This window comes from Rhinoraja longicauda, chromosome 14 (genome assembly GCF_053455715.1).
Source record: "Rhinoraja longicauda isolate Sanriku21f chromosome 14, sRhiLon1.1, whole genome shotgun sequence".
NCBI classification, from domain to species: domain Eukaryota; kingdom Metazoa; phylum Chordata; class Chondrichthyes; order Rajiformes; family Arhynchobatidae; genus Rhinoraja; species Rhinoraja longicauda.
In genome coordinates, this window is record NC_135966.1 from 43291508 (window position 1) to 43306547 (window position 15040).

Sequence of the window (15040 nt, forward strand, 5' to 3'; positions counted from 1 at the left end):
TCCTCCTTGCAGCTAACACTGCCACCCAGCTTCGTGTCAACCACAAACTTAGAGATGTTGCATTCAATTCCCTCGTCCAAATCATTAATATACACTGTAAATAACTGGGGTCCCAGCACTGAGCCTTGCGGTACCCCACTAGTCACTGCCTGCCATTCCGAAAAGGACCCGTTTATTCCTACTCTTTGCTTCCTGTCCGCCAACCAATTTTCTATCCACCTCAACACTGAACCCTCAATACCGTGTGCTTTAAGTTTGTACACCAATCTCCTATGTGGGACCTTGTCGAAGGCCTTCTGAAAGTCCAGATATAACACATCGACTGGTTCTCCCTTATCCACTCTACTAGTTACATCCTCGAAAAATTCTATAACATTCGTCAGACATGATTTGCCTTTTGTAAATCCATGCTGACTTTGTCCGATGATTTCACCACTTTCCAAATGTGATGCTATCACATCTTTAATAACTGACTCTAGCATTTTCCCCACTACCGATGTTAGGCTAACTGGTCTATAATTCCCCGTTTTCTCTCTCCCTCCCTTTTTAAAAAGTGGGGTTACATTAGCTACCCTCCAATCCTCAGGAACTACTCCAGAATCTAAAGAGTTTTGAAAAATTATCACTAATGCATCCACTATTTCTGAGGCTACTTCCTTAAGCACTCTGGGATGCAGCCTATCTGGCCCTGGGGATTTACCACTTCCCGACTAACCTGGATTTCCCTCAGTTCCTCCATCTCATTAGACCCCCGGTCCCCCGCTATTTCCGGCAGACGGTTTATGTCTTCTGCAAGGGACCTACATGTCTACTGCAAGGGACCTACATGTAGAAGCTTAAAGTATTATCAAGGAAGCACAATGGGCCCTTGATTATCCGGTCTGCTTAATTGTTTGTTATAAATAAATCATTTTGTGCACAAATGCTTCCAGACACAAATATTTTAGTTGTTAATTAAAGATAGTCTCTCCTTAAAGACACTGAATTTTCAAGAATTTGGATTCGACACACTTGGACAGGGAGGAACTGAGAAACAGAAGGATTCACTCCCTTGACCTCACTGAATGAAATAGTAACTGATCATCAACAAAATTCCATCAAACCTAATTGCGAACGCTCCACGAGATCCAATGACCATGTCCTTCTGTGGGAAGAGAACTATAGGTTCCCGAAATCCTTTGTGCAATAAAGTGCTTATCTTTATTCCTTCAGGGTGGCCTCTTATGTTAAGGTTAGTTCATAAAAATAAAAGTGACTGCAGAGGCTCAGCACATCAGGCAGCATCTATAGACCCAGAAACAAAGCTGAAGTTTCAACTACAGGGATTCAGGGGGATACTGGAGCACCCAGAAGAAGCCCATTCAGTCACAGGGAGAAAAGCCGATGGCACTAGAGATAAGACTGCATCTGGGTCAGTGAAGCTTTGAGGCAGCAGCCCTTACTGCCGTGTGACGGTACCATAAGGCACTGGGATGAATTGCTCTCTCTTCTTAATGATAGTGCTATGGAATCTTTTACATTTACCTAAGTGAGTTAGCAAAATATCCTTTCAAATGAGAATAATCTCACCCATGACTGCCTTGGTTGTTCAAACCCACAACCATCTGACCCAAAAGTGGAAGCATTCGCACATCAAAGTAACTTCTTGGTTAAGAAAATTCAGCATGACTCCATTGATTCTTACCAATTTCTATAAATGCACCTTAGAAAGCATCCTATCCCGATGCACCAAAAATTGGCATGGCAGCTGGTATGCCCAAGACCTGCCCAAACCTCCCACCATTGACTCCATCTGCACTTCACGCTGTCTCAGAAATGCAGCCAACACAATCAAGAACAATTCGTACCCAAGACATTATTTCTTCTCCCCTCTCCCGATAGGCAGAAGAAACAAAAACTTGAAAGCATGTACCACCAGAACCTTCCCTGCTGTTATCAGACACTTAAATGAACCTCACATGTTCCAAGGATGAATTCCCGATCTGCCAATCTACCTGAGAAACATAGAAAATAGGTGCAGGAGGCCATTTGGCCTTTCGAGCCAGAACCGCTATTTATTGTGATCATGGCTGCATCATCCACAATCAGTAACCTGTGCCTGCCTTCTCTCCATATCCCTTGATTCCGCTAGCCCCTAGAGCTCTATCTAACTCTCTTTAAAATTCATCCAATGAATTGGCCTCTACCTTTTGTGGCAGAGAATTCCACAAATTCACAACTCTCTGGGTGAAAAAGTTTTTTCTCATTCAGTTTTAAATGGCGTCCCGTTTATTCTTCGACTGTGGCCCCTGGTTCTGGACTCCCCCAACATTGGGAACATTTTTCCTGCATCTAGCTTGTCCAGTCCTTTTATAATTTTATATGTTTCAATAAGATCCCCTCTCATCCTTCTAAATTCCAGTGAATACAAGCCCAGTCTTTCCAATCTTTCCTCATATGACAGTCCCGCCATCCCAGGGATTAACCTCATGAACCTATGCTGCACTGCCTCAATAGCACGGATGTCCTTCCTCAAATTAGGAGACCAAAACTGCACACAATACTTCAGATGTGGTCTCACCAGGGCCCTGTACAACTGCAGAAGGACCTCTTTACTCCTACACTCAAATCCTCTCGTTATGGCCAACATGCCATTAGCTTTTTTTCACTGCCTGCTGTACCTGCATGTATACTTTCAGTGACTGTACTACAAGGACACCCAGGTCTCGTTGCACTTCCCTTTTTCCTAATCTGACACCATTGAGATAATAATCCGTCTCCTTGTTCTTGCCGCCAAAGTGGATAACTTCACATTTATTTATATTACACTGCATCTATCATGCATCTGCACACTCATTCAACCTGTCCAAGTCACCCTGCAACCTCCTAGCATCCTCTTCGCAGTTCACACTGCCACCCAGCTTTGTGTCATCTGCAAATTTGCTAGTGTTACTTTTAATTCCATCATCCAAATCATTAATATATATATTGTAAACAGTTGCGGCCCCAGCACCGAGCATTGAGTTCTCCACTCGCCACTGCTTGCCATCCTGACAGGGACCTGTTTATTCCTACTCTTTGTTTCCTGTCTGCCAACCAATTCTCTATCCATGTCAATAGCCTACCCCCAATACCATGTGCTCTAATTTTGCCCACTAATCTCCTGTGTGGGACCTTTTCAAAGGCTTTCTGAAAGTCCAGATACACTACATCCACTGGCTCTCCATCCATTTTACTTGTCACATCCTCAAAAAATTCCAGAAGATTAGTCAAGCAGTATTTCCCCTTCATAAATCCATGCTGACTCGGACCAATCCTTTTACTGCTATCCAAATGCGCCATTACTACTTCTTTAATAATTGACTCCAGCACCTTCCCCACCACCGATGTCAGGCTAACTGGTCTATAATTCCCTGTTTTCTCTCTTGCTCCTTTCTTGAAAAGTGGGATGACATTAGCTACCCTCCACTTCACAGGAACTGATCCTGAATATATAGAACATTGGAAAATGATCACCAATGCATCCACGATTTCTAGAGCCACCTCATTGAGTACCCTGGGATGCAGACCATCAGGCCCTGGGGATTTATCAGCCTTGAGTCCCATCAGTCTACCCAATACTATTTCTCGCCTAATGCAAATTTCTTTCAGTTCCTCTGTCTCCCTAGATCCTCTGTCCTCTAGTACACCTGGGAGACTGTTTGTGCCTTCCTTAGTGAAGACAGAACCAAAGTACCTGTTGAACTCTTTTGCCCTTTCCTTGTTCCCATAATAATTTCACCGTTTCTGCCTTCAAGGGACCCACATTTGTCTTTACTAATCCTTTTCTCTTAACATACCTAAAGAAGCTTTTACTATCCTTCTTTATATTCTGGGTCAGCTTACCCTCGTACTTCATCTTTTCACCCCGTATTGCCCTTTTTGTTACCTTCTGTTGTCCTTTCAAAGTTGCCCAATCCTCTGGCTTCCCGCTACTCTTTGCTATGTTATACACTTTTTCTTTTAGTTTTATTCCATCCCTAACTTCCCTTGTCAGCCACGTTTGCCTCTTACTCCCCTTAGAATCTTTCTTCCTCTTTGCAATGAAATGATCCTGCATCTTCTGGATTATGCCCAGAAATTCCTGCCATTGCTTTCCACCGTCATTCCTGCTAGGATCCTTTGCCAGTCGACCTCATGCCTTCATAGTCCCCTTTGTTCAACTGCAACACTCACACTTCTGATTTAACCTTCTCCCTCTCAAATTGCAGATTAAAACTTATCATATTTTAGTCACTACCTCCTAGCAGTTCCTTTACCTTGAGTTCCCTTATGAACTCTGGTTCATTGGACAACACCAAATCTAGAATTGCCTTCTCTCTGGTAGGCTCCAGTACAAGCTGCTCTCAGAATCCATCTCGGAGGCACTCTACAAACTCCCTTTCTTGGGGTTCAGAACAAACCTGATTTTCCCAGTCTACCTGCATATTGAAATCTCCCATAACCACAGTTGCATTACCTTTGTTACATGCCAATTTTAACTCCTGCTGCAATTTGCACCCTATATCCAGGCTACTGTTTGGGGGCCTGTAGATAACTCCCATTAGTGGCTTGTTACCTTTACAATTCCTCAATTCTATCCACAGCGACTCTACATCATCGGTCACTATGTCACCCCTTGCAAGGGACTGAATTTCATCCCTCACCAACAGAGCTACTCCACCTCTTCTGCCCACATGCCAGTCCTTTCTATCGGATGTATAACCCTGAATATTCAATTCCCAATCCCCAGGCCCAATTCTCCTGCAGCCATGTCTCTGTGATCCCCACAATGTCATATCTACCAAGCTCACCCACTTTACTTCTTAAACTTCGCGCATTCATATATACCATTAATCCATTACTCATCTCACCTTTCACATCAATTCCTATTTCATTTGGCCTCCTATCCCTTCGTGAGCTTTCTGTCCTGTTAATTGTGGCGTCTTTCTTAACTTTTCCTATACTCCCTTTCCCTTTAACTCCATCCTTGTATTTCCAATTTGTCTCCCCCACGCCACTATTTAGTTTAAACCCACCCGTGCAGCAGTGGCAAACCTGCCTGCCAGAATGCTGGTCCTCTGCCTGTTAAAGTGCAACACGTCCCTTTTGTACAATTCACCCTTACCCCCAAAAAGTTCCCAGTGGTCTAAGAATCTAAATCCCTGCCCCCAGCACCAGCTCCTCAGCCACACATTCAGATCCCCGATCTCCCTGTTCCTGCCCTCAACAGCACGAGGAACTGGAAGCAATCCAGAGATAACCACCCTGGAGGTCCTGCTTTTTAGCCTTCTTCCAAGCTCTTTAAAGTCACACTGGAGAATCTCTTTCCTCTTCTTCCCGACGTAATTTGTTCCGACATGCACTGCCACTTCTGGTTGCTCATCTTCACCCTTGAGGATGCCCTGCATTCGGTCCATGACGTCCTGGATACTGGCACCAGGGAGGCAACACACCATCCTCGAATCCCACCTGTTGCCGCAGAAACCCCCATCTGTACCACGCACTATGGAGTCCCCTCTCTGCCTGACGTCTGCCTTTTTGGCCACGTTTTGCCTCACAGACTTGTCTGCCGCTCAGACTGGCAGTGTCTTCTGCCCAACAGCTTCCATGAGGGTGAACCTGTTTTCAAGAGGTACATCCCCTGGGGTCTCCTGTACTCCAAGCTTCCTTCCCTTCCTCATCGTCACCCACCTTCTCTCTTCCGGTATTTTCGGTGTAACGATCTCGCTGTCGGTCTTGTCCAGGAAACTCTCGTTTTCCCAGACGATCCTGAGGTCATCCAGTTGCCCCTCCAGTGCCCCGACACGGTCCTTGAGGAGCGGAACCTGGACACATTTTCCACAGTTGGAGCAGCCAGAGGCACCAGCAGTGTCCCTGACTTCCCACATCCTGCAAGTATCATTCTGTTTCAGCTTATCTGTCATTTCTTAACTGTGTCTCACGCTCTCCAACCTTTGGCGTAGTCTCCTCCCTCAGCCTCCTCGCCGAAGACTCTCAAGCCAAAGACTCACACTTTTTCTCACAAGGCACTTCCCTCGACAAGGCCACTCCCCGACAAGCTGCTGCCCGAGAGCAAACCTTGCTCATATTAGCTGATAAATTGACTAGGATTGCTATTGAGGGCGTGCAGCATAGGTTTACTAGGTTAATTCCCGGAATGGCGGGACTGTCATATGTTGAAAGACTGGAGCGACTAGGTTTGTATACACTGGAATTTAGAAGGATGAGAGGGGATCTTATCGAAACGTATAAGATTATTAAGGGGTTGGACATGTTAGAGGCAGGAAACATGTTCCCAATGTTGGGGGAGTCCAGAACCAGGGGCCACAGTTTAAGAATAAGGGGTAGGCCATTTAGAACAGAGATGAGGAAAAACTTTTTTAGTCAGAGAGTTGTGAATCTGTGGAATTCTCTGCCTCAGAGGGCAGTGGAGGCCAATTCTCTGAATACATTCAAGAGAGAGCTAGATAGAGCTCTTAAGGATAGCGGAGTCAGGGGGTATGGGGAGAAAGCAGGAACGGGGTACTGATTGAGAATGATCAGCCATGATCACATTGAATGGCGGTGCTGGCTCGAAGGGCCGAATGGCCTACTCCTGCACCTATTGTCTATTGTCTATTGTCTATTGACTAATTAGCTAGCTTACCGATTTGCTAATTAAATTCCTCAGCAATTCTCCGCACTCACTCCTTCACCTGCCGCCCCTCTGCCGACCTTGTTGTGCCTTGCACTTTGTTTCTATGCCTGTAGCACTATATTCTATGCTCTGTTTATTTTCTCTTTTGCACTACTTATGTACTCTTCTGAGTTGCTTGGAGAGCACGCAAAAATAAACATTTTCACCATATCTCAGTACACATGACTGTACACAAACCAATAATACACTAATAATAGTGCAGCATCACAGAAGGCAAATGTTTCCACCTTTAAAAATACTCTTATATCCTCACCCCTCTGTAGCTGCAATCTAAAAGCTGTATTGGAGTAACTCGTCAAGGTTACTATTTCCTTGCCCTGTTCTGTCACCTCGTCCCCACTCCCTCATCTTTACCATAGATGTCCAGTCACTCTACACTTCCATCCCCCACAAGGATGGTCTCGAAGCCCTCCGTTTCTTCCTCGACCGTAGAACCAGCCAATCTCCATCTACTAACACACTCCTCCGCCGAGCAGAGCTGGTTCTTACCCTTAACAACTGCTCCTTTAACTCCTCCCACTTCCTCCAAACCAGAGGCATAGCTATGGGCACTCGCATGGGCCCTTGTTTGTCGGGTACGTCGAACAATCTCTTTTCCGGACGTACACCGGCCCCATTCCCGAACTCTACCTCCGCTACATCGACGACTGCATTGGTGCTACCTTTTGTACCCATGCAGAACTCACTGACTTCATACACTTCACTTCCAATTTCCATCCTGCCCTAAAATATACTTGGACTATCTCCGACATCTCCCGTTTCTGGACCTCACCATCTCCATCACAGGAGACAGACTAGTGACTGACATCTACTATAAACCCACTGACTCGCACAGCTATCTGGACTATACTTCTTCCCACCCTGTCTCCTACAAAAAGTCTATCCCCCACTCCCAATTCCTCTATCTACGCCTCATCTGCGCCCGGGATGAGGTGTTTCACACTCGGGCATCAGAGATGTCCTCATTCTTCAGGAAACGGGGCTTCCCCTCTTCCATTATAGATGAGGCTCTCACTAGGGTCTCTTCTACATCCCGCAGCTCCGCTCTTGCTTCCCCTCCCCCCATTCGTAACAAGGACAGAATCCCCCTCGTTAGGGCCCTGTACAACTGCCGAAGGATCTCTTTATACTAATCTCCTCTTGTTATGAAGGCCAACATGCCATTAGCTTTCTTCACTGCCTGCTGTACCTGAATGCTTACTTTCAGTGACTGATGTACAAGGACACCCAGATCTCGTTGTACTTCCCCTTATCCTAACTTGACACCATTCAGATAATAATCTGCCTTCCTGTTCTTGCCACCAAAGTGCCATGCATCTGTCCACTTACCTAACCTGTCCAAGTCACCATGCATCCTCATAGCATCCTCCTCACAGTTCACGCTGCCACCTAGCTTTGTCATCTGCAAATTTGCTAATGTTGCCTAACCTGCTAATTTCCTCCAGCACTTTGATTTTTGCTCAAGATTTCAGCAGCTGCAGTCCCTTGTGTTTCCAGTTCCAATCATCTGCTCTTTTTTCATTCTCATGAAAATATATTTTTCCCATTACATACCCATTCACTTTTGGAATCAATTTCAATGACAAATTCCTGAGTGTTTAAAACAGAATTTTCTGTTAAAAAAATTCTCACCTCTGTACGTCATTTTACCATTTACCTGAAGACTAAATCACCTGATTATCAATCTGCTCACTGAATTCATACACCATTCTAGTAAATCTCTATTCATCTATAATATTTTAGAATATATATTTTTCATTTTACTGTTATGAATCAGGACAACAGTAACTTAAGATGACAGAAAGGAACATCATATTAAGAGTAAGCAACTCAGTTCCTTGAGCCTGTGCTACTTTTCACTTACTACTGGCCTGTGATCTAACTCCTTTTTCCTGCATCATGCTAAATGCCCCAGTCTAAAAAATAATAATATTCATGTCCATAGGTCCCCAAAAATGGCAATAAAAGTATGCCATGATTGTTTCATAGAATATAAATATTGGGAACATTATGTTGCAACTTTGCAAATGCTGGTGCATTGCACTTGGAATAGTGCTACACGATAGGAAGGTTGTGGTTGCACTGGTGAGAGTGCAGAAGAGATTCATCAGGATGTTTCCTGGATTGGATGACTTTAGTTATGAGGAGAGATTGGATAGGCTGGTCTTATTTTCCCTGGAGGAAATAGGCTGAGGGTTGACCTCTTAATAGTATCTAAGATTATGAGAGGCACAGACAGGGAAGATAGACAGAACCTTTTCCCATCGTAGACGCATCACCAAAACAATAGGACATAGGTTTTAGGTGAAAATAAGGTTTAAAGGGGATTTCAGGGGTAAAGATTTTACAAATGTAGCAGTTCATATCTGGAACTTGTTGCCAGAGGAGATAGTGGAGTCAGATGGCTTAAGAAAATAAGTTTCTTAAGCCATCTGACTCCACTACTGTGCCCTCTCTTAATTCATTCAGTCGGTCAAAGTCCTTGTATCAAAGATTTTGTTGTCTACCATTTTTAGTGACCCTCACTTGTTGAGGCACAACACTAATCCCAGGGACACCGCACTAGTTATAACTTACCAACCTGTTTTCTATCTGTTAGTTCTATCCATATTAATATTTTATTCCCAATGTCATGTTCTCCAGTTCAGTAATCTTTCATATGCCATTTTACCCAATGTCTTTAGGAAGCATGAGGTTGTCACAAATCTGAGCAGTATCGCAGTATTTTTGAATTTGAAAGACACAGGGTCTAGTACTATTGATTAGACCAAGTACTTAGGCTGACACCACAGTGTAATGCAAAAGAAGTGCAAAAGTATAGTTGTGATCCCAGCTATCAAATCAAGAACACAATCCGCTTATATAAACAGTGACCAGTTTGAAGGATTTTGCTTTGTATGATGTTGCTGCCTCAATTAACTACACTGCAGGAAGTAGGTCTGCCAATGCAGAGCACATTCCTGGTAGTGCAAGCATCCAATTTTCATTTTCTAACTGAAACAGATAAACATTATAATGTCAAAAATAGAAACAGGAGTTGGCCAGGTCAGTCTTTTATGCCATCGCTATTATTCAGATTGCTGATTTTTTAGCTCAGCACCTATTTCAATATCCTTTGATACTCGATCAATCCCTGCCTTAAATATACTGAGGAATTCATTTCTTAGGTTGAGAATTCTAAAGATTTGCTGCTCACTGGGTGAAAAGCATTCTTCTTACCACGATTCTAAGTTTTCGTATGTACCGTTGACAACATATGCCTTCATCGTTTGCTTCTTTTATATTGAAGAATCTGGTTTAACGTTGAACGGAATCATTTTTGAGCTTTAACTAACATATTATCACATTATGATCACCATTTCATAAAGTGCTTTTAACTACAAGATTGTCATTTCTCTTTACACACTATTTCTGTAATAACTAGTTCCTTTGTTGGTTCCTGAACACCCAGATCTACAAAAGCATCTTTTAAATACTCTGTTCTTGAATATTGGTTTGCTCAGTCTATATGTAGATTAATGCCCTTCATTATTGCATCGCGCTCGTAATTTCTTGACTATTACTACTACTGTTCATTGGACTCCATACATCCTGTTTTTGGCCCCCTACTTTTTATTAGCCACCAAAATTGATTTTACTTCATTTTACTTGATTTCCTGACCTTCTGATGTTTCCTCTCAACTCCCTTTATCCCATTCCCTCCACTGTATACCTATCCCTCCTTTCCTGTTCCTTTTTGAAAGTTAACATTCTAGAATATTTAATTCACAATCTTGGTGACTTTGCCTTTTTTTATTCAACATCATCAATTTTATGCCAGGCAACATGTTGAATAATTCATCCCCAGATGTATCTTGTTCATAAAGATTTTAAATACAATGGCTTTGATTTTAATTTCCTCCGTCCGATTCCCATCTGTTACGAGGGAATGTCGCTTAACTAATTATTTCCCACCCTGATTTGACTGATTGTCATTTTATACGTCATGGCGTGTGGGGAAGGGAAACCTGTCTCACTTGAAGCCAACTAGGTCTTCAATAAGTATGCAGAGAGGGCACAGTGACCGTTTTACAACCTAACCAGCTTTTTAACAATATTCAGCAGTTGGCTTAAAGTCTGTTTGAATGGCTTCCTCTCAAGTCAAACATCTTAGAGGTCATGGATGGCCTGAAGAATCCCAGCAAGGGGACATTTTTTGATGTTTCTTAGTTTTCTTGTGCTCTAGAAATGTGTTCCTTTAGGCCCCATAAGGAAACCTGGGCTTTTCTTTATCTCGGATTATTGAGAGAGGCAAGAAAGGTTGCGGGGCCTTTGACAAGAGATCTTTGTATCCTCTCTAGCCACTGGTGATGCCCTGGAGGACTGGTGAAGAGCCACTGTTAGGGATAATCCAGCAAATTATAGGCCGATGATCTTTACACCAATGGAAGATAAGCTATTGTAGAGGATTCTTAGAGATAGGATTTACTCACATTTGGAAGACATGGGATTTATTAGTGATAATCAGCATGGCTTTATGGAGGGGAGGCATCTTTTATGAATATTATTGAATTTTTTGAGGTGACAGAGATGAAAGATGAGAGTAGGGCTGTGGATGTTGTCTCCATAGATTTTGATAAGCCATTTGACAAGGTCCCTCATGGTAGGCTGATCCAAAGTATTAAGGTACGTGGGATTCACAACAACAAGGTAGATTCGATTTAAAGATTGCCTAGAGAGCAGGGGTAGATGGGCATTATTCTGACTGTGGATCTGTAACCTGTTGCCTGGACTAGAGGGTCTGAGCTTTAGGGAGAGGTTGAGTAGATTGGGACTCTATGCCTTGGAACTCAGGAAGATGAGGGGTGATCTTATAGAGGTGTATAAAATCATGAGAGGAATAGAATGGGTAGTCTCTTGCTCAGAGTAGGTGAATTGAGGACCAGAGGACATAGGTTTAAGGTGAAGGGGAAAAGATTTAACAGGAATCTGAGGGGTAACTTTTTCACACAAAGGGTGGTGGATGTATGGAACAAGCTGCCGGAGAAGGTAGTTGAGGCAGTGACTAGCCCAACATTTAAGAAACAGTTAAGACAGGTAGGGCAGCTTTGGAGGGATATGGACCAAAAGCGGGCAGGTGGGACAGTGTAGCTGGGACATGTTGGCCAGTTGGGCCGAGGGGCCTGTTTCCTCTATGACTGTGGTGTTCATAGGGGTTAGTTCTGGGACTAATGTAAAATATAAATGACTTGGATGACAGTGTTGGTGGACTCATTAGTAACTTTACAGATCACTTAAAAATTGGTGTAGTTGTGAATTGTAAAGAAGATTGTCAAAGGCTACAGCAAATAGATCAGTTGTGAGATATGGGCAGGAAAATGGGAGATGGTATTTAATCTGGACAATGTGAGGTTTGGGAGTTCAAATGTATGGAGAAAGTATACAGTAAATGGCAGCGCCCTTAGGAGCATTGATGTACAGTGGGATCTTGGGATGCAAGTTCATAGCTCCCTGAAAGAGTACAGAGGATAGTAAAGAAGGCAAATGGCATTGAAGATGTAAGGAAGTCAATTTGCAGCTGTATGAAACTTGGTTTACATTTGTCCTGTGTTCAGTTCTAGTTTCCATATTATGGGAAGACTAAGGCTTTGAAGAATGTGTAGGATAGGTTCACCCAGATGTTGCCTGAATTAGAGAATATCAGTGATAAAGAGATGTCTGCCAAACTCTGCAGTTTCTCTGGAAGCTGATGGAAGGTTATAACATAATGAGAGGCATAGATAGTCCAAATAGTCAGATTCTATTCCCATGGGAGAAATGTAAAATATCAGAGGACTTAGTTTTAAGATAGACAGGGAAGGTTTAAAGGAGATGTATGAGACAAGTTTCTTTATACAGAGAGTGGTAGCTGTCTGTAACGTACTTCCAGTGGGGGAGGGGTGTGAAATGGTGCAAAAGAGACATGCTAGTCTCATGTAAAAGTAATTTAGAGAAGCTAACATGCAGGGAGTGCGGGATATGGACCATGTGAAGGCAGATGGGGTTACTTTGACATCATGGTTGGCTCAGAAATTGTGTGATGAACAGCCTGTTCCCGTGCTGTACTGTCCTATGTTCTATCATTCACATCTTCCACTGATATTCCCTTCCCTATTAACTTAGTAGGACCCAAAATGCTGGTCAATTGAATTAGCCATCCTGGCTCCTGCAGAGACATAGACTGAGAGGTAAAACCACACTTCATCATTTGAGTGGTGTTCACCGCAATGATTCCACCTTGTGTTAATATCAAGGCCCATGTATATTTATAACTTATCTTATGTGATTAATGTCTGTTATTTTAATGTGCAGATTCTTCATCAGCAATGAAATTAAATTTGCATACCAGAGATAGTAAATATATCACAGATGATGAAGATGAAGAGGATTATGATGAAGATGATGATGATTATGAGATCTCTGGTGGCAACGGATAATAATAAAATGTGACCATCCTGTGTCAATGTGACATGCAAAATGCCCGTGGAGCATAACTATGTAAACACAAAAAGCTGGAGTAGCTTAGCGGGACAGGTAGCATCTCTGGAAGAAGGATGCTGCCTGTCCCGCTGAGTTACTCCAGCTTTTTGTGTCTATCTTTGATTTAAACCAGCATCTGCAGTTCTTTCCTACACACCTGAGCATATCTATGTGTTCATTAGCCATTTTAAATAACAGCTTTCTGCACTATGAATAATGAATTGACCTGTATATAGTTAAACCAGAGATTCTCTCAAAGGGACCTGGAAATCTGTTATTATATCTTTTGTACAACACACAACTCATGGTTGACTGAGAGTTCTTAAGAATGTCTGAACTCACGCAGGTGACATTGTTTGCTGCGTTATACAGGTGCTGACTCTTGCTGTGTGCAATGATCTGCTGCTCCTACAGAGTCCAGCGCAGACTGTATCTGCAAGTCATCTGTTCTATGTCATTTACATATTAAAGGTGTGGGTTAGAGAGTAGGTATTGAATATCTTCATTTCTCCCAGTAGGTATGGAAACATTTCTAAAGATCCTGGCTCTTGCACCATACATTAATCAGCCTTTTTTCCCAGTCATGCATAAGCAAAACATGTAAGGTTGCAGGATTTCAGATTTGCTAATCATAGATTGCAGGTGTTCCAACATTGAGGCAGGTAGGTGTCAGTGCATGCTTGTTGTCTTAATGTACTGCTGAATTTTAGGCTTCATTGTTTCTATATATCATGCAAGTTTGTAGGTTAATTGGTTTTCTGTAAATTGACCCTTGTTTGTAGGATAGAACTAGTATAGGGGGAGCACTGCTTGGCATGGACTTGGTGGGCCAAAGGGCCCATTTCCATAATGTATCTCTAAACTAAACTTCTTCTTCTTGCATTTGAGGCAGCAGAAGTAATGAAGCTGCCTCTGCTTCTGCTGTCTCTGTTTGTTGTCGTTCGCCTGACTGAGGTCAGTTGACAGGGCTCACCACAGGGGGGGTCGACAACATGAGCCCCCAAACTAAACTAATTCTAAAGCACACCGAATGAAGCAAGCACCTCAAAATGTAGACTAAGCAGAATTAAAAAGGGAATGATAGAAGATGTGATTTAAGAATTGGGAAACGGATTTAGCATACGAGAAACATAATAAGTAAAGAAAAAGCCACTAATGTAGCCTGGTGGAATGATAAGGATACCAGTATGCAGGAGAATTGGCTGGAGCCATTGCAAAGTTTACACAGCGGCCCATTGATCTTCAGTCTAAAAATTGTAACCATGATCTTAGTAGGGTGTAGGAAGCTTGTGCAATTTGGCAAACTGTATTCTTGGCTCTTTTACAGGAGCTTTATGTTATTTAAATCAAATCAGTTCCATATTTTTACATCTCTGGTATCTTAGTTTGATAAACCAAAATTCATTTCAACAATAAGAGCTGTTGTGTTTAGATTTTATCATTTAATAATTTTCCCAGCACTGCATCACCAAATACTTCTATAGGAAATAGTATGACACCTACAAAGAATCAGAGAGACACAGCATGGAAACAGTCCCTTTAGCTCACTGAGTTCACTACCATCTAGCACTCATTTACACCAATCTTTCACAAACCTGATTATATTCTCCCCACATTTCCATCAGCTCTCCCCAGATTCTACTACTCACCTGCATGCTAGGGGTATTTTATAGTGGTCAAATAATCTTTTTTAAATTTATTTAATTTCCCAATATTTAGATTGCAATGTTTATGTGTCAATATTCACCACCCATATTAAAATACTTTTTCAAATCAATCCAAAGACTTCATCTTTGTCTGGAAATAAGTCTTATTTAAATAAAACGGGTTAAATTAACAGAAAAC

At 42.6% G+C, this 15040-nt stretch overlaps 1 protein-coding gene across 1 annotated transcript in view; it reads left to right on the forward strand.

Annotated features, from left to right (window-relative positions):
- Nucleotides 1–13152, forward strand: part of LOC144599948 (kazal-type serine protease inhibitor domain-containing protein 1-like) — a 52409-nt gene extending 39257 nt beyond the window's left edge. Inside the window, exon 4 of the mRNA XM_078411226.1 lies at nucleotides 13028–13152. Coding sequence (XP_078267352.1) covers nucleotides 13028–13152 — 125 coding nt within the window. The remainder of the gene's footprint in view (nucleotides 1–13027) is intronic.
- The last annotated feature ends 1888 nt before the right edge of the window (nucleotides 13153–15040 follow it).